The sequence below is a fragment of the Pan troglodytes genome, chromosome 20 (assembly GCF_028858775.2).
Source record: "Pan troglodytes isolate AG18354 chromosome 20, NHGRI_mPanTro3-v2.0_pri, whole genome shotgun sequence".
In the NCBI taxonomy this organism is placed as follows: domain Eukaryota; kingdom Metazoa; phylum Chordata; class Mammalia; order Primates; family Hominidae; genus Pan; species Pan troglodytes.
This window is the reverse complement of record NC_072418.2, coordinates 35,567,562-35,587,748: the sequence shown is the minus strand read 5'-3', so window position 1 is coordinate 35,587,748 and position 20,187 is coordinate 35,567,562. Positions and strand designations below refer to the sequence as shown.

The 20,187-nt window shown below is 41.7% G+C and overlaps 1 protein-coding gene across 13 annotated transcripts in view; it reads right to left on the bottom strand.

The window, feature by feature from the left end:
• Positions 1-2,061: 2,061 nt before the first annotated feature.
• Positions 2,062-20,187, bottom strand: part of DPY19L3 (dpy-19 like C-mannosyltransferase 3) — an 80,406-nt gene continuing 62,280 nt past the window's right edge. For 11 of the 13 annotated variants that reach the window (XM_016935608.4, XM_063801482.1, XM_054673823.2 and 8 more), the window contains 4 exons: positions 19,143-19,225; positions 10,315-10,447; positions 7,412-7,570; positions 2,062-5,878 (listed from right to left, as the gene is read on the bottom strand). In XM_016935608.4, the coding sequence (XP_016791097.2) occupies positions 5,717-5,878; positions 7,412-7,570; positions 10,315-10,447; positions 19,143-19,225 (537 nt within the window). In that variant the 3' untranslated portion in view covers positions 2,062-5,716. The remainder of the gene's footprint in view (positions 5,879-7,411; positions 7,571-10,314; positions 10,448-19,142; positions 19,226-20,187) is intronic. The other 2 variants (XR_010153808.1, XR_010153809.1) reach the window with 1 other exon arrangement.

Sequence of the window (20,187 nt, the reverse complement as noted above, 5' to 3'; positions counted from 1 at the left end):
AAATCCTAGACATATACTTGTCTGTAAATATTTCAGTACATATTTTAAAATATAAGGACTTTAAAAAGAAACTTAAGAATCTTAAAGAAACTTAAGAAACTTAAGAAAATGTCCATATCACATATAAGAATTATTGAGATGGGACTGTTCCCTTCAAGGGAACCCCTTCATGGGTGAAAACTGGAGTGGCTGTTTCACTCAGCCTGCTGCTGGCCGCTCCTCATGAGAGGGAGTATGCGAGCAAGTGAGTGCAGGAACCGGAGAGAAGGAAGGCTGGAACCAGACAGTTGCTCCTCTTTGGCAGGAGGCAGGCTCTGTTGGGCCCCACAGCAGCATCCAAGCCCCTGCCCTCCTGGCACCTGGGTCCTTGTCTGGCATCCAGGAACAATCAGGTCACATGAATGGACTGAAGGGCAGTATATGTGGAGGATTTTATTGGGTGATATAAGTGGCTCTCAGTAGGATGGGAGTTGGAAAGGGGATGGTGTGGGAAGGTGATCTTTCCCTGAAGCCACGTCTGAAGTTAGCTGGGTCTATCTGTAGTCTCTGCTGCTCAGTTGCTTGTATTCCCGCCAGTTGGCAGCTTGTATCCCTGCTGTTCAGCTGCTTGTGTTGCTCTGCCACCTGAAGTCTTTTTATGGGCACAGGATACGGGCATGGCAGCCCCAAAAGGCAACATTTGGGCAGAAAAACAGGGTCAGCTGTTTTCACTTAGGGCCAGGGTTCCAGGCTTAAGGGTGGGGTTTAGCCGGGAGCCCAGCCATTCTCTATCATTATGCTAGTTCTTTAATATCACCAGTGTTCATTCAGACAGTTCTGCTAGCACAGAGGGCAAGGACACAGACAAGTTCAAGCTGCCATCCTCCCAGAATCCCTCAGCTAATAAAGGCCTGGCTTTCAGCCTGACTATAACTCACGGAAGAAATATATTTTATATTGTACCCCCCAAAAATGAATACCTATATGTATAACTGGAATAGATCTTCCACAAAACAGCACTTATATTTAACATTAGGCTGTCCTCCTCCTTCCCTCCCTCCCTCCTTTCCTTTTAAATGTTGGTTGTAACCCATGAAATTGACTTCACATTATACTATAGTTCTATTATCTGCATTTTGAAAAACAATCTTATAAAGCAAACTTCTAAATAATAACGAAAAGGTTTAAGAAATGAGTTTCAGACACCTTATCTGAAAGGAGGGGCAGAGAAAAAAAACATTTCATCTGTCAAGTGCCTGGTGTCCATGTCAGCCCATTCCATGTCAGTTCATTCATATCCCACATCTCCTGCTTATCTATATTATTATTCTTATTTTGCTAGGGACCACCTGTCAGTACAGAATATTTGAGACCTCACTGCCAGTTTTTTTCCATTTTGTCTGACCATTTTTGCTTGAAATTTCAACTTCTGCTTTGAACGTAACAGTCCAAACATTTGTTATCTATACACTCCAACCAAGCAGGTGCACTACCACCCATCTTCCTGAATTACTAAAGACTCAGAATTTAATCAAGTAGAAACTGTTCTTGAGGTCAAAATAGCATTTATCTCTTCAAGGATAAATTCTGCTGATAGTAGTCTTCTCCTTATAAATCTAAACTATAACCTTGGAATTCAAGTGAAACAAATAAGCAGCTGTCAAACCAAATTCCATTCTAAAAAATAAACACCCTCAACAATAACAATCACAATTAAGCTAACAATTACAATTGAGCTAACAAAAATGGAGATTATATCGGGTGGGTCTGACTTAATCTAGGTGAAAAACTCTTTTTTTTTTTTTAAAAGACAGAGTCTCGCTCTGTCGCCCAGGCTGGAGTGCAGTGGCGGGATCTCGGCTCACTGCAAGCTCCACTTCCCGGGTTCACGACATTCTTCTGCCTTAGCCTCCTGAGTAGCTGGGACTACAAGCGCCTGCCACCATGCCCGGCTAATTTTTTGTATTTTTAGTAGACACACTAACCTTTAGTGATTTACTCTATTTAGCAAATATTTAATGCACTTCAACAAGCAGGTTCCTTGGGCTTTGACCTTCAAAGAAATGCAAGACACTCACCTTATGCAATTTAAAAGAGCTTTACTTAGTACACAATCTCCATACAATTCAGTAAAACAAATTATAAAAGCTCTTTGCAAGATTTTACCCAAAGGGTGTTAAAACAGAAAATCAATTGCCACAAGAAAGTAAGACACCCTCTCATCTCAAAAGCTTTTTTCCATGAACAGACAAACATTCTCTTAGGCCAAAAGGTTGCCATGTTTAAAGTATCTGGGAGCATATTAACCAAGATATAGGATCTGAGAATACTTAATTGATTTTGAGATTTGAGTTAAATTTTAAAAATCAAATATTTTGTATGTTAATTCAGGTAGGTTTTGGCCAAAGACGAACTCAAATTTTTACATCTTAGACAAAATCAATATGGAACCAGAATAGACATTTTTACTTCTAGTTAATTGTGAAATAAAGATGCAGATCAGATGTATTTACATATGCCTTTGCCACCTGGCAGCACCCAACCAAAACCACACACCCACAGAAACACACACACACACACACACTCCTGTCACGCTGATCTCACAAGGGTCGGGAAAATCATCATTAACAGGATGATAAATGGCCTGGGTAACATCTAACTATGCTCCTGGCTAATATATTTGAAATGAATCCCTATTTTTCAAATGCCTGTAATGAAAGTGATTAGAACCTTCCAACTAAATTAGAATCTCTAATAACTATTGTGATCAGTATCAGTAGTTGGTCATTTAATAAAGTGAGTAGGTTAAAGTAGGGAATCATAACCTAAACTGTATAATATACATTCGTTTGCCGATCTTCTGATATAAAGACACGGATTTTCCTTTGCCTAAGGGTCTAATGACTACAGTTCTACTTCTCACATAAATCACACCAATAACATGATTTGGGTCCCTTCTTCTCAGTTTAGAGGTTTTAAAGGTGGGATGAGTACTTAAATAAATCTATGAAGCAATCTAAGCTCAGAAATTTTCTTGATTTGTATATTTTCCCCAATATCTTATAATATTCCCAGCCACACCTAATTTAAAAGCAACTTTTATTGGCAACTCAGCCTTTATCACTTTTTACCTAAGTATTCAACTTAATTTTTGCAGAAAATTCTTTCTTTTCACACCCGTATTTTCTGTATGTATGTGAATACTTAACTGAGTTGTGTACTTACAAGAGGAAGCAGAACTTGCACGGAGGAGTTTGGGACGGGTGCACAACTCCAGGGAGGGAGCCAGAGCGCTGAGAACACCAGAGAACAGCCTCCAGCTGTGCTGGGGCAGGTGGCTTACGAGAGAGATGGAGACTCCGGGGCCTGGGAGTCACACAGGCAGAGTCCGTTAAGAGCACTTCTATTGTACTTAGAGGGTCTTCTGACTGCTAACTCAGAAGCAAAATCAAGTGGGTTTTCTGTCAATAGAAAACAGAGCCATTCTTTGAGGCTATCACCACCCAGGTCTGAGTGGCGGGGAGCTGCTGCCGCGGGTCTCTTGCTTCGGCCTGGTAGAGAGGCTGTAAGCCAGAGCTAGAAGTCAGATGCTCTTCTTTGCTTTCCTTCTGTGTACTCCAATGAGAAGGTCACATTGGAGAATACTGATGAGTGCTAAAAATATTTATTAATAACATGATTCGTTGAGAGATTTGGTCATCAGGAAATAAAAACTACTGTACATGGTCACAGTGTCTTGGAAAGAGTGTTAAGTATGGATTCTGTCTTGCAAGATTTTTTTGGCACTTTATATTTTTCACTGAAGACTGAGCACTAAAGGTGCTGGCAACAATGACACCTAAACTATGAAAAAAAAATTCACTGTTTGCCATCATTGCGGTGATAAGCATAAAAATTTAAGTACGTGTTTCTTGTATATTAAGACTCCAAATGCCCAAATGCTTAGATGAATACATACAGGAATATTTAAAATAAATTTAAATATAGCCATAACAGAGGATTTTGAAAACAAAATCACAGAGTCTAACATATTGTACCTTACGTGTGCTTGGTTTCAATTAGAGTAAGGCACTCGCTGAAGGATGTACTGACCCATGCTGTCAGCTACAACAGGCATGCATCATTATTGGCTTAATTAAAGTTTTAGTACTGATTAAAACGTTTTATTATTGTATTATCCTAAATGGCAGTGGTCTCCAATCTTATTAAGGGATACAGAAAAGATATAATTCAGGAGTTTCAGTTGCATAATTTAATAATCCAGCTACTGTCAATTTTTTATTTAAACAAGTTTTGATAAAAGCTGAGTCTGCTTGTGTCCAACATGACAGTGTAAAAGACTTTTTGAATGCTGCTTTATAAGTAGCAACTGAATATAAAATCATTTGAAAATGTGATGCAGCCATCTTGATGCCTATGGTAATTTACTTCAATACAACTGCAAGGAGAAATGCTTAAATCATTTCCACCTGGCAAGAACAGGGGAGAAAGTTAATTCCATTAGCCATCTTGATTTAATTAAATGCATACTATGTTCTTACTGGCAACTTTTACATGTCCTCATCATTAGAAATTAATTATATAAGCGATTATCAAAAAAATTTTGAGCAGGTACATATACTCTTCTTTGTTGTTTACAAATAAGCATGACTTAGAGGCACTTGGTTACCTTTTAATAAGGAAAAGAATGACACTACCAGGGCCTTCCCAGTAAGATTGGAGACCACAAGTCAAACTTGGTATGAAAATGCTGTCTGAAAATGCTGTCTGCTAAAAATACTGTATTAGTGAACTAGTTAAGATAGAACATTTAAAAAATATTCAGACTTTGCAAGATTCTAGGCTGTAAAAAATACAAAGGCTAAAAACACAAAAAGTTTACAAAATTTTGCAAACCCAATAAATTGAAATGAGTAAGAAATAAAGCAAAACTATTACTGCAGGAGAGGTTAAAGAGTATCAGTAAGTTTTAAAATAATAACACTAAAATGTAATAAATTCTACTTGGCTACATATATTTCTGCCCCTTTAAGGACTTACAATATGGAACTTGTAACACTTTTCTGCGCCCAGCATTAAAACACATGTGTGCACATACACACACAGACACACACAATACATGACACATACTGCTGAAGTACTCCACATTACATTTCAGACAGAGTGTAACAAAATGTTTGATACAAAGCCTTAACATGATTTTTTTTGTTAATGTTGAAAGCATGACAACTGGAAAATATTATAACATTTTAAGGTAAAACAGGACACTAAAGTGCTTTTTAAAAAGCTACCAATTGGTCTTCACCAGTGAAATCATATTAAATAAGTCGATCATCATCTCCAGTTGATTCAATCATAGCTGTCTTAAGTCACCTGAAAATTAAACGTATTTCAAATCCTGAGCAGGTGCTCATCTTCCAACATGTTATGTGCCTATCCAGGTATCCATGGAACACACATCATTCTCTCCAACAACATAATTCTAGGTCACTCTTAGAAAGTTGTTAACATTTAGGCTAAAGAACATTAATGAGAAAGATAGACACACAACGAAAAAGACTTCCGCTTGTAGAAGATGCTTTCAAAGATGGCAACACTTGTGTAAACATCTGTAGAACTTACTCATATCACAGCTTGAAGGTTTGGGCTACCTACTTACATAGGAAACGTCATCTATTGAGTTTCATCATGATGCAGTTTCTCCATATCAAAAATAGACACTGGGCAGAAATCTGTGCTACTTGTTTCTGGACAGCTTGTAAACGTGGAAGGTTTTGTTCTGGAACACTCTGGTGAAGTAGGCCACGTAGGGAGGCAGGTTTCTTTTGATCTCTTCACAGAAGCGAGGGTGGTCTGCAGGTTTCAAATCAGGATCATTCTCTCCTGGGCCATCCATCATCTAAAACCAAAACAAACCCAAATACAATTTTGGGGGAAAATTCTATTTACAAAAGACAGTAGGAACAGGAATGGGTACTGGGTTTAAGAATGGTATGTGAGTGAAATTAAATTATATTATTTCAATGTCCATGGGCACCCGGAGATCATCAGGGCCATCCTTTTCCCCCTTCAGAAGTGCAGACCAAGGCTGAGAAGGAGAGTGCAGCGTCACACGATGATCCCATTAACGGGAAAGCCAGAACTAGAACTCAGGTCTGCTTGCTCTCAGGAACATACTATACTGTCTCTCTCATAGAAATGAAATACAGAGAACTACTGTGATCAGAGAAAGCTCTCTAACTCATCAGAAAAAGTCACATTCAGGCCAGGCGTGGTGGCTCATGCCTGAAATCCCAGCACTTTGGGAGGCTGAGGCAGGAGGATCGCTTGGATCAGGAGTCTGAGACTCATCTGGGCAACATAGCCAGACTCCATCTTTACAAAAAATAAACAAAATTAGCTGGGTATGGTGATGTATGCCTGTGGTCCCAGCTACTTGGGAGGCTGAAGTGGGAGGATCACTTGAGCCTGGAAGGTTGAGGCTGCAGTAAGCCAAGATCGCGCCACTGCATTCCAGTCTGAGTGACAGAGTGAGACCCTGTCTCTAAAAATAAATAAATAAATAAATAAATAAATAAATAAATAACTGAAAAAGTCACACTCAAATCAAAATTTAAATGGATGTCTCTGGTCTGTACCACCTCTGAACTCAAGACAGTTATGAACTATGATTCTCCTCGGGCAAAAATCTGAATCTCAAATTCTGTACAGTCAAGATTTTTTTTTTTCAAATTTAGGCTAGGTTTGTCACTTTGTCCAACTTGTTTACAAATATCTATTGGCTTTCATATCATTAATTACAGCACACATCACACCTCTAAAGGGTGAAAATCTGTTTGCTCTACTGAGACCTGGCATAGCTCCAAGAACACTTTCCTCAGAAGGGAGAAGGGAGAAGCGGCTTGCCGCTTTTCTGCTCTGGAGTGCAACTTAGCCTCTGAAAGCCGGCCTGTGGAAACACACCAGTGGACACAGGACACTCAGTAGGAGAGGGCAGGAGGGGTAGGGGGAATCCACCACCTAGACCGGAGGGCAGGAGGGCCCCACCATCCCCGCCATGCAGCAGCTAGTCAATACGAAGCGTTGGAGCAGTGGGTTTAAAGGCTGAGGTTTTGTTTATAGCAGCAAAATCCTTAACAGACACATCTTATGCAGAGCCCCATCATACAAATGAGCTGAAGGCAGAGCTGCTCTGTTTGGTGTGACACTGGGGACCCAGGGCTCCCCTCTCACCTCTCCCTTGCCCAGCCCCGGTGGCAGTCACTAAAGTGCCAAGAGAGGGCTTCTGTAGGAAGCAAGAGAAAAAGCAAATACTTGATTCGTAGCGTAATTCAACTAGACATTAAGGATAAAAAGATTCACATTCTTAGGATTCAAATCAGAGTCCTGCCCCTCCAGGAGACCCCCACACAGGGAGAGGCAGCATGCTCACGTGGCCGTTGGCAATGTCCAGCAGGTCCCGGAGTCGGCAGCCCCGGCGGTGCCTCCGCTCGTAGCAGATGCTGTCTTCCAGGATTACGTAGTCAGTGCCGAAGGACCTTAGGAGGGCATGCACTTCCTCTGGCGCCCTCTTGGCATATATCTGATAAACCTTCAAAAAGACATAAAAATGCAATGTGGCAAATGCTACTTGACTGCCAGGGAGTTAACTATGTGATGTAACCTTCCACAGGGCTGAGTCTAAGACCTAACACCCAAGGTGCTCTCTCCAGCCCAGGCCACGCTGCACTCGCTCATTTGCAGGCCTGGAGCGTGTGCATGGAAGTTCCCAGAACGCTGTGAGTGCTCGGCCTTGGGAAGAGAGTGAGCCAGGAAGAACACATCTGGATTCAGAATGTATTACTTCAAGTCAGGACTATATTCATCAGTAGGCACCAATTCTAAGACTGCTTTCCCAAGGTAAATGACAGGGCTGAGTAAATAAGACACAGTCTCTACCTTTAAAAAGGGGACCCCCAGACTAAAATGGCCCATTAAGGGTGATGGGACAGTCTGAGGGACACACGTCCCAATAAGGCAGAGCCCCAGCTTCTGAAACTGGTAGGTGGGGAGAAGGATCCCTGTAGGGTCTCTGCTCCTAGGCTGGGGCAGCATTGGCTGCTTTACCTGCTACTCCGCATCTCAGCTAATTGAGAGACCCCACTGCTCCTCTCCCTCTCGTCCATCCTAGGGGTGAGAGCCACTTGCAGCACACCGTGGGCAACGCCACAGGAGGCCCCCTTCACGTTCATACCAGTGCCACACACCCTCAGTGGATGGATGCAAACTGAGCGTCCCAGATTCTGGGGCTGGAATGGAAACAGGCTGTGTGAGGTGTTGAATGTGGGGGTTCATGAAGAGAGGCACTGCCTCCTTTGTTGCACCCTGATTTCGAGTGCTAGATTTCTGATTTGGGCTTGAGGGTCTAACTTGATGTGTCCACATGGATGGGTGAAATGGTAGGGAGGTAGGATGCTGTTACTGTGACAACTGTGTTGTCCTACAGTCCAGCACAAGGTCTCAGGCTGAAGGCATTCCAAGGGTTCCAGGGTCCTGATGAAGAGCCGTAGGACCTTCAGGATGTCAGTGTGTGGGGCCTAACGCTAGTACTGAGACAAGAAAGGAGATGCCCAGGACGCTCTGTGCACTCGACCTGTCTTTTCTGCAGTCTCCAGTCCAAGCAGTAGAGGCCACCCCTGATGAACCTGGTGCCTGGAAAGCCAGGGAGCCCCTTTCCTGCATCCTCCTAGTTAATTTGGAACTATCTGGAACACTTCAGCCCATCAAAAAATTCCTATTTTAGCAGGAGTCTAAATTCAAATGATTCTTATACAAGACAGGAGATTAGTAAAAATCATCTGCTTTTAGGCTAGTCAAATCTCACCTTAAAACAAGACTTTTTCAACAACTTTTCAACCGCCAACATGAAAAAAGTGACATTAGGAAACATTTATGAGTTTGAAACCTGACTGGTGAGGATGAAGGAACACAGGCACCTTCCTGCACTGCTGACTTGAATGTAAACAGATACAACCTGTAGAGAGAGGACTTGATAACATCTCTCGATCTACACTACAGATGCCAACAACCCTGACCCAGCACTTCCCCATCCAAGAATCTGCTGTACAGACAGACACCGTGCCTGGAAAGAGTGATGTGCACACAAGTTTATCTGCAGCATTGTTCATATAATCACAAAAGACAGGGAAACAGCAGAAATGGCTAAATAAAATATGCCACATTCATGTAAAATATTAAGCAGCTTTAAAAATAAGAAGGAAGCTGTTAATATACTGAATATAGAATGTTTTCCAAAACACATTAAATGCCGAAGAAGCAGAATGTAGAATGCCACTTCTTTTGTAAAAATGGAGAAAGGGGCACCACCCTCCCCGCATATTTGTATATGCATGAAATACCTCTGGAAGGAGACACAAGAAACTGCTAACATTATCTGCCTCCTAGGAGGGGAACTAAGAACTGCAATAATGGGAGAGGCACTTTTCACCATATTTCCTTTTGTATGTTCTGAATTTTGAACTATGAGACTGTATTATTATCTATTAAAAAACAAAAACCCCAGACTTCAGAATGGTCCATAAGAAACGTGACCAGTATGCCTCAACTCCTTTTCCTTCCCCTCCCTAATCCAAAAGCTTTGCTCCCAAATGCGCTCTTCTGCACATCTCAAGGCGTGTGTCTTCTCGGTTCTTCCCTGGGGAGGACCTGTGGCCTAACGTCACGTCCTTAGTGGATATGGGCAGGCAGAGGTCCCGACCTGGGGAGGACCTGTGGCCTAATGGCACATCCTTAGTGGATATGGGCAGGCAGAGGTCCTGGACCAGGAGATGCGAGCCCTGTGCACTTACGTTCTGATTTCCCCTCTGATATGGTTTGGCTGTGTCCCCACCCAAATCACATCTTGAAGTCCCACGTGATGTGGTAGGGACCTGGTGGGAGGTAACTGAATCATGGGGGCAAGTCTTTCCCGTGCTGTTCTCGTGGTAGTGAATACATCTCATGAGATCTGATGGTTTTATAAGGGGGAGTTTCCCTGCACAAGCTCTCTTTTTGCTTGCTGCCATCCATGTATGACATGACTTGCTCTTCCTTGCCTTCTGCCATGATTGTGAGGCCTCCCCAGCCATGTGGAACTGTAAGTCAATTAAACCTCTCTTTCTTCTGTAAATTGCCCAGTGTCAGGTATGCCTTTATCAGTAGCGTGAAAACAGACTAATACATCCTCCTAACCTAATGCTGGAGGGTGCAGCATTCAGCCCCATCTTTACCACACATAGGGACACGCAGCCCATAGCTGGCCCACAAGAAGCGAGGGGAGGCACTGGGGAGCCTCACCGCTCTGGTTCGCTCTCTCAGGCTGCTGTCTTCATAGTGCGGGTGGTTGGTTAGGGTCCTTCCTGTGCACAGCTTGACTCCGGCCAGCAACTGCATGCTTCCCGCAAACACAGCCTTTCTTGGAGTGTTAGAGCTGAAAGATTTTAGAGTCTGAATTAACCCCACTGTTAAGAGGTCCTTAAAGACAACAAAGAAGACAATATCAAACTTTTTCAGAAGAATCCAGCTATGTTACCAAGTGTTACGAGTCAGGGAAAAAAAACGGGAGTTTGCTTCGGTTTTGATTTGTACTCAAACTATTGAGTGCAAAAGTAATTGCGGTTTTTGCCATTACTTTCAATGGCAAAAACCTCAATTACTTTTGCACCAGCCCCATATTTTTTACAACAATGTTTTGTATGATTTTGACTGTTCACCAGAATAACGGTGGGGAAACTTCTTACTGTTTTGCTAGGTTTACTTTTATAAGGAATTGTCTTAGAAGGCAGGCAGTGTAGCTCTTGAGTCCAGGCTTCTAGGCCAAGACCCACAATCCTCTCCTGCTATTGTTCCAGAGGGGCAGAGTCTAACAAAAATAACCTAAAAGACTGCCACTGCTTTGCATATTGAACTTAACAAAAGAGCTACCTAGAGCAACATGTGACAAATCATCAAGCCAGAAACTGCAGGTGATCATGAGTCAGTTCCAAGGGTTTTTGCTTAAAAAAGCAATAAGGAAAAAAATCACAGATACCACCATAAATAAAAACAGAATTAACAACAACAACAACAACAAAACATGGAAACAAGATTCTGAAATAGCCAATATCTTATTACTTAATATGGGGGATACACAAATACTTCTGATGTGAAAACGCAATTATTTTACATATACCTTTGGTCCTGATTATGAGAAACTATATGCAGTTTAAGGAACACGGGGCACCCTAATACTAAGGCACAAACTCACTTTCCAGTTCCCACCACGCTACAATTTTCTGTCTTCCAGGGGTGTGAGGGGCAGGGACTAGGGACCAAGAAAAGACTCCCAGAATATAGGAAAAGCATTTTTCCTTTTTCCTCCCCGGAAAAAAGGAATCTTAGTAGCTGATTTAATTCCTTTCCTCTTTTTTTTTTTTTTTTTTTGGAAACCTGAGAGTCATTTGTAAGCGGTCAAGGAGTTAATTTCTCAGGAGGCCCTAAGAGCTCTCTTCTGGGGATTCTCCTGAGTGCAGAATTTCCCACAGAGGCCCACTGAGGACACTGCGGGCTGCGTTTATCCTTCTTGCATTGAGAGGAGTCTGTGCCTGCTGGACTGAACTAAAATGAGGAAGATGGTTATGAGGAGTTTATTTAAAATCATTAAAATTCAACATCCTCTGCAGAAAAAGCCATGGCAGGCTGTTCTCCATGGTTTTGGAGCAGGGCACGCAACTAGCTCTGGTGCTGCGGTTTCTAAGAGAAGCCTCATCACATTCATACATCCCACCAGGATGTTTTATTTATTCCAACTCAGTGCTAAGACTCCAGCGTGAATGCCATCCAACAGAGGCCTTGGATGTCTACAAGCAAGACATCCCACAATTCAAGTTGTGACATTTACAAATAGTTTACTTTTGAAAAATTCAAGATTTTCTTTCTAACAATGACACTCTCATTCACTTGCATTCCAATAAGCGTTCTTAAGTGAGGAAAAAAAGTGGCTGGAATGACAATGAGCATACATAATGACACATAATATGCATCCCCTCTCCCATGCCAGAGTCTAGAATGCAGATTCCAGCAGGAAAAAAGTTTCACATGAGCTTGGCTGCACTTGAGAGCTTGTCATTCTGACAGATCCAGGAACAAGAACAAATAGATGTTAGCTCTGTTCCCCGTACCAACAATTTACAGGGACTCTCTCACATTCTGTCCCGCATGGTCAGAGGAATAAGAGGGTTTCAATGAACACGTGAAGGTGCACAGAATTCCTTAGTGAAAGGTTTTACTGAAATTCAGTTTAATTCAACTGACACTTACTAAACACTTACTCTGGGCCTTGTGTACTGTGCTACCCTCACCTAGAGTGTAATTGCTAAAGGAAACAAGTATGAACAAATATTAGTTTTTTAAAGTGCCACCATTTTTCCAAGCCAGGCTTCTTTCCTTTGAACACTCTCAACTGGCATGAGCCATTCCACAGCAATCAACGATACGATAACTTGACACATCCATGCCAAAAAGTGGCTGTCTTTGGTCCTCTAAACTAGACAGATTTAGGATGCAGAGAGAACATGATGAGTCTGGTTTCCACGCCTGGCAGAGCAGGAGGTGGAGGCGAGAGCTATCAGGGGCGAATGATCCTGGTTTGTAGTCTCACTGCCTGAACAGTGCCAAGCTGGCCTTCTACACAAAAGACGAACCCGGCAGCTGAGCTTCCAACATCCATTCCAATCACAAGACTGTCTCACCATCACCGTTTTGAATGTATAATAGGAATCTCTGTGCAGCTTCAGCACCAAGAAGATGCACAAAGCTATATGTAGCATGCAGTTTATAATTACAGCAGAGATGACAGGCCTTGTTATCCAGCCACAGCTAATGATCAAGGTTTCAGCCTGCCTCCTGGACTATAATCATAGCCCTTGGATGAATTACAGAGTTCACAAAGGCTTAAATGCCCAAAGTCCTAAACTGCCCTCTAGGGAGTTATAACGTTCTTTATTCAAAAAATATTGCTGAGGGTCTATTATGTGCTGGGCTGGCAAACACGGTATGACAACCTGTCTTCAAGAAGCTTACTTAGACCAGGTGTGGTGGCTCATGTCTGTAATCCCAGCACTCTGGACGGCCAGGTGGGGAGATCACTTGAGGTCAGGAGCCTGAGACCAGCCTGGCCAATATGGTGAAACCTGTCTCTACTAAAAATACAAAACTTAGCCAGGCGTGGTGGTGGGTGCCTGTAATGCCAGCTACTCAGGAGGCTGAGGAGGGAGAATCACTTGAACCCGGGAGGCATAAGTTGCAGTGAGCCAAGATCGTGCCACTGCACTCCAGCCTGGGCAACAGAGCAAAACTCCAACTCAAAAAAAAAAAAGAAAAAAGCTTACTTAACAGCTCCCATTACAGACAAACACTTCAAAATAACCCAGTGCTGTAGTGAGCCTAGTGTATCACGTATTTACTAATGCTTACTGCAAGCCTTCAGCTAAGCTGGAAATGAAACAGCAGTCACTGAAGATGCTCTCTCCTCAGCAGGCTCTAAGAGCTCTTGAGTGGCTCCCACCCCCGGCCCCTAGCAGGTGCAGCCCCAAGGCAGCAGCAGGGCCATCACCAGCAGAGCGAGTGACACATGGCTGCTCAGGGGAATGAAAGAAAAAATGGAATGAAGCTCATTAAGTTGTGACTGTCTTAATGTCTGGCCTCATTAGCAAAAAGTCAGAAAGTTTAAAAGAAGTGTAATCTATTTAATGTGTTAGTGCCACAATCATCTGGATTGTTAACATACTCTTTCACTGAGGACTTGGCTTTATTTTAAAGCAGTAAAATACACATATCCTCATGCCTATAAGATGAATTAAAAATAATACTTCCGGCTGGGTGCAGTGGCTCACGCCTGTAATCTCAACACTTTGGGAGGCTAAGGTGGGTAGATTGCTTGAGGTCAGGAGTTCGAGACCAGCCTGGCCAACATGGTGAAACCCCATCTCTACCAAAAATACACAAATTAGCCAGGTGTGGTGGCGCCTGCCTGTAGTCCCACTACCTGGGAGGCTGAGGCAGGAGAATCGCTTGAACCCACGAGGTGAAGGTTGCAGTGAGCTGAGATCACGCCACTGCACTACAGCCTGGGCGACAGAGATTCCATCTCAAAAAATAAATAAAATAAAACCAAAAATAACACTTATTTGAAAATGACTGACTTCTGAGGACAGTAGGGATGATGCTTCTTCCCTCCATGCCATGTGGCCTTGTCTCATACGCCAGCTCCGTGGTAAACCTGGGAAATATCACTGCTACTTCCAATACTTCACTCTACCCGTAAGGCAAATGCCAAAGGAAAAGCTACAAGCAAAGTGGAACAAAATGAGAAACAAACAATCACACATTTCTAAACTTAAAAAGATACTTATATTCACTGTCCTTTCTATTTTGTGGTAAATTTAGCAGGCAAAGGGAGAAGGGATCCGTTGTCCTTAGCTGAAAACATGCACAGTGATGGACATAATGCTGGGTGCTCTTCCTTCACAGACACTCTTGCCTGATACAGTCTGTGGTCTGTATCTAAAATAGCTAATGTGCTTTTAACCACTGAATGACATTTCTCTATTATAGAAAAACAAAGCAATTTTTACAAATGTTTGAACAAATGATGTATAAAATGAAAGGATAATTTGTTTTTATAGCTCTCTGCCAAGCTCCATAGCAGGCTGCCCAACCTGCACACAATTTGTTCTGTAAGAAATGTCACTAAATAATGACAAGGACTCACAGGTCAAATGGATTTACATTATATAATTTAAATGTCATTCCAGGAAGACCTGATGGCATTTTGAACAAATAATCTCATTTATTTTTGAAGCTCTAAGCTTCAACAAGTTAATTGCTGTTGAACTAATGGGGAAACTGAGCATTATAATATAATGTGTGAACATTTGCTTTATCTACACTTCAAAAATTTATAGAATTATGCAAATACTACAAAATGATTCATTAAATAGAAAAGAGGCTTATAGGCATTTAAGGTCTGAACTTAGCCTACATCATATTTAAAATATACACGAACTTTCTGCTTTGGTTAAATGTGAAAGAAAGTTGGTCCATTTTTTCAGACCCATTGAGAAAATACTGCACACACGGGTTTCATTACTGGAAAGAGACTATTTCCAGTGAAAATCTCCTAAAGTGAAGTAGCTAAAATGTCATCCCTCAAAATATGCAAATATATAGATATGCCTATCTTATTTGCAAAATGTCAGAAGAAAACTTTCAGGAACGAAAAATGAAACATTCAAGGACACAAAGGAACAAGGTAGAAACCACAGATTGTGGTTGCATTCAGCCTTGCTGAGGTAAACGTGCTTTCTAATTGCACAGAAAACCTTTAAAACTACCGCCTGACTTTTGCTGAAAGAGACACCAGAAGGCAAAAAAAAAAAAAAAAAATCCAAGTTTTTAATCTTTGTATCCAGGAAACCTTATCAGCAGAGAAGGGTAAATATGAATATATGCATTTAAATCTGCTTGAAAACAAGGCATGCAATGCATCGGTGTAGCGTGGAGAGCAGCAGGCAGGTGAATGCACAAAGGCTGGGGTGTGGAAGGCTGGACATGCCTCCCAGCTCTTAGGGAAGGCGGCTGGGGCTACCGCAGCCTGGGGCCCTGACTTTAACAACATGTCAAATGTCACACCATCCTTGTAAAAAAGAGCAACTTAATCCCTAAACACTGTTGGTTTCATACTGAAGCTTCAATCTCTACTCCTTTTAGGAGCTAAAGATAGGAAAGCATAAAACATTTTCTATTACTAAAAATTAGAATTCTAAAAAAAACTTTCCCACTGAACTTGCTAAGCCACTGAAGATCTTAAAATGGAGTCGAGGGTGAGAATTCGGGAGAAAAGAATGAGGGCAATTGTGCTGAGGCGAGGCCCAGTGGTTACTCCAGTGAAAGGCAGCTGCAGTGGAGCGCCACCTGCATCCACACACTTCACCCGGTGCCCATACACAGCTGGGGCTCGATGAACATCTGCTGAACTATATTAATAAGTGCACAACTTCAGATGTGAAATAACTTTATAAATTAGTTAAGGCTTTAAGAGTCTTCACAGGAATCCAAACCCTTGGGTATGACCCTTCTCATGTTAAGTGTCACCCTCAGGTAAGGCCCTTTATTTTCCCTTGAGGATATCTCTTCAGCCTATAAAAAAGAAAAGAACCAACTCCCACTGAGGCAACCACATCTTTCAATTTACCCTTAAAGCAGAGAAGCCCTCTGAGAATACTTGGAAAGCCTGAATCTCCAAGCGGAAGCCCTGTGTCCAGGAGCACAACATGATGCCTCATGTGGGGTGTGGCTTACTCCAGCAGCAAGGACACGGGGCGGGACACTTCCAGGTGTGTGAGTGATGAAGAGGACGGATAAGCTTCTTTTCAACACGTCACGTAAGGGGTGCCCTGTGCCAAAATGGAGGGTCACTTGAGGTGTCCCCAGGGTTTCCACAGGCCACTATTTCTCTAGTTGTGATTCATCCCAAGGACAGCCATCCCTCCCCTAATGGAGGCTGTGCCCCTGTCCGATAGATGCCGTGATGACTGCATGGGCAGAAGACAGACATTTGAGTGTGTCTGCTTTGACTGTCTGGGAACAGGGCAGACAGGAAGACAGGCTGGGGAGGACAGAGGCAGCCCTCAGGGACAGTGCTGGTTCTCTGCCAGGCGTCTTGGGACTCTTTCAGACATGCGTCTGAAAGAGTCCTTAGGCCGCAGCCTTTTCTCCAGCACAACTCATACTTGCTAATAACATGGATACCGTGTGACTGATCAAAGCAGTGAGGTGAAACTTGAAGGTCATATTTTACGTTTCAAAAACAGAAGAAATCAGGGCAGATTAAAAGAATATTAAGGCAGTCACTTGCGTTTGGAATCCACACCTACGGGCCAGTGTGGATTTGAGTGTTGATTTAAACAAACATATTTGATGTCTACATAGACCCTATTTTGGCATACATTCATCACCACTTATGCTTATTTTGCAAACATACCAAGCAGCTAGTTTTACAAAAATATTATTTAGATTTGAAGAATTTTAGGGGAAAAAGCTGAGACTAGATCACAATAGAACAAATTTTTTGGAACAAGGCAAATCCTTCAGTTGCTGAGAATTACAAAAAAAAAAAAAAAAGCCAAAGGAATATGTCTACTACAAAAGCACTACAGGGAGACGAGCTGTTAGCAAAAGGAGGGTCTGAGGAGTGAACATCACCTCCCAAATGAGGGAAATAGGACACTTGTATTCTCTTCTTTACACCTGGAATCATCTCTCATCCAGTTTTTCAGAGCCAGAAATGTTATTTTAATTTTCTGTCGGGAAAAGCATAAAAATAAAGGCACTACAAATAAATATATGTAGTCTGAGACTGCCGAAGATAACCTGGGGCTCTGCTAGAATACATTTTTAATGACTTTATAATTAATTCCTGAAAGACTGGGGTGTTTATGGTGCTAATCTAAGGAGATCCGGAAGACCCACCACCTTCAGCATGCTACCAGAAAGCAGGGGTCCTCAGCATTAATTTCAACAGCATAGTCCTGAAAACAGAAAATATCAGCCTCAACTTCAGATGTATGTCATAAATTTCCAGCTGACTATAGTTAATGCAAAAGTAATTAGCTTTCCTTTACACGAATAACTCTCTTTCCTTGTACATAATAAATACTGAAGGAATTATTTACTCTGTAATCGTCTGGCATGATTTAAAATTAATAAAGACAAAGCACGGCTTAGTGCTCTCAGCACTAGAAATATGTGAAAAATTATACTCACTGCATCTAGTCAAACCCAGTTCGACATTAGGACCAAAGCCATGTGTATGTTTTAGACAAATCTCTATGAGATCCATGCGTTGCCCTAGGGAGGCCTCAGCTGTCAAGCACTGACCATCTCTGCAGACACGCAGGGCTGACCTGTACTGGTGAGTAAGCATTAGCCATGGGACGCAGACAATCCAGCCAATGCTTTCAGAAGGCACCACATGTGATGCACAGCCTCTATTTACATGTGAATAATTACACTGCTGCTTTCTGGTTAAAAGTAGGGAAATACAGTGTTCCAGGGCATAGGAATGGTGCTCTGGGTAGAAAAGTTTATTTTTGCTGGTGGGAGGCAGGTTTTGTTAATAAAGCTTTGAAATACACAAATTTCATTCTGATGCTGAATGCCGAGGCAAAACAACAAAGTGCCGGCAGAAATAAGAGCCAATAGGACACTAAAGCATTATGATATTCAAGACGGAAAGTTCCAGGTTTTGTATCTAAAATTTTCTCTGGTCCTAGGCTTTGGCAATATGATGAGTTAACATGAAATCCGCACTGAGCTGTCATGAGCCTCTACTTAACTGGAGTTTACAGTATAATTTAAAAAACGAGGAAAGAATATTTTCTTTCTTTTTTCTTTTTCTTTATTTAGAGAGAGTCTTGCTCTGTCGCCCAGGATGAAGTGTAGTAGCGCGATCTTGGCTCACTGCAACCTCTACCTCCCGAGTTCAAGTGATTTTCCTGCCTCAGCCCCCTGAGTAGCTAGGAGGCACCTGCCACCATGCCTGGCTAATTTTTGTATTTTTAGTAGAGACAGACGGGGTTTCATCATGTTGGCCAGGCTAGTCTTGAACTCCTGACCTCGGGTGATCAGCCCACCTCAGCCTCCCAAAGTGCTGGGATTACAGGCGTGAGCCATTGCGCCCGGCCAGAAAGAATACTTTCAAGTGTCACCATTAGTGGAAAATCAGAATGGTATTAAAATGAAAATAATAAAGATAAAATTGGCAGAGACATCAAATTTTAAGTTTCAACAGATATTATAAACTTTTATTGCCATTTCTGTCAGTGGTTTGAAATTTATTTATTGAATCGGTTTTCCTCTCCAAATGGGTATTTTCCTTTCTTCATGAGATATAGCTGGAGAGAATATTTCTTAAATACAAAGACATTATTTTCAAATACGGAGTTTTAAAGAAAAATCTAGTAAGGACGAAATGTTTCTTCGTAATTAGATTCAGAAACAAACAAAAAACCCCCAAAACGAAATGTGGTCTATAGTGACTCTTAAAAGGCACTTAAAAATTTAAAAGTTAAAAAAAATCCTCTTACTTAATCCAGTTCATCAGCTCCACTGTATCTGGATCATAGAATTCTCTCAACTCGGAGAGTTCATCCATCATTCCTGGCCAGAACTGAAATTAAAAACAAAACAAAACAAAAACAAAATCCACCCCTACACCCACAACTATCACTAAGATTAAATGAAAAAAAGATAAACTGCATATAACGTGTGAACTAAATAAACATAGCAACTGGAATATACAACTATTTCACCTCTGCAGCAACCCTCCTAATACAAGGGAACTAGCACCTGGGAAGTTTCTGAAATTATCTTCAGCTGAAGCTAATTAGGATGTGAGGTATCGCCAACTTTAAAAAATGAGCTTTTTATCTTGCTCCAATAGAAATGCTATTGTATGTGATGATAATACCTGGCAAAACATTATTTTGACATGACAAGAATGCCAACCATGAGAAAGTTCACAATCCGTTAGGAATATGTAATTAACTAATACCATGCAATTTACCCCTAAAAGTAGAATGTATCCTGTAGAAGACAGAGCCATTTTACTGCTGCAAAAATGCTTTAGAATACGGCATTGTTTTATCCTCACAATAACCCATGACATGGATGACGCAACAGGCAGCATCACCCACTGGGATTTATTTTTCATTTAGAAGTGTGGAAACTGAGGCTCAGAGAGGCATCTGACTTGACCAAGTCACAAGCGGCAGAGCTACAACCTGGACCCTGGCTCCAAATCCAGCCCCCTTTTCATTTCATAATAGTATGATTGTATTTTTGTACTAGAAATCTGGTCAAATGGTTTGACATATATTAATATAATTGCTGGTACAATGAAAGAGAAGAATATTTAAATGTAGGGCTCTCCAGGAATATCTGGTACATCTGGCTGTATTTATACCACTTGGTGCCTCCTGGTCAACTTGAGTACTTAAGGTTTTCTAAATAAAATGTAAAAATTACTCTCTGAATTACCCACTTATCTAATATCTTAAGTCCATTTAATTCAACAATTAACTAAATCTTAATTGTTTTTATCAAATGACAGTTGACTAAAAAGACTTGATC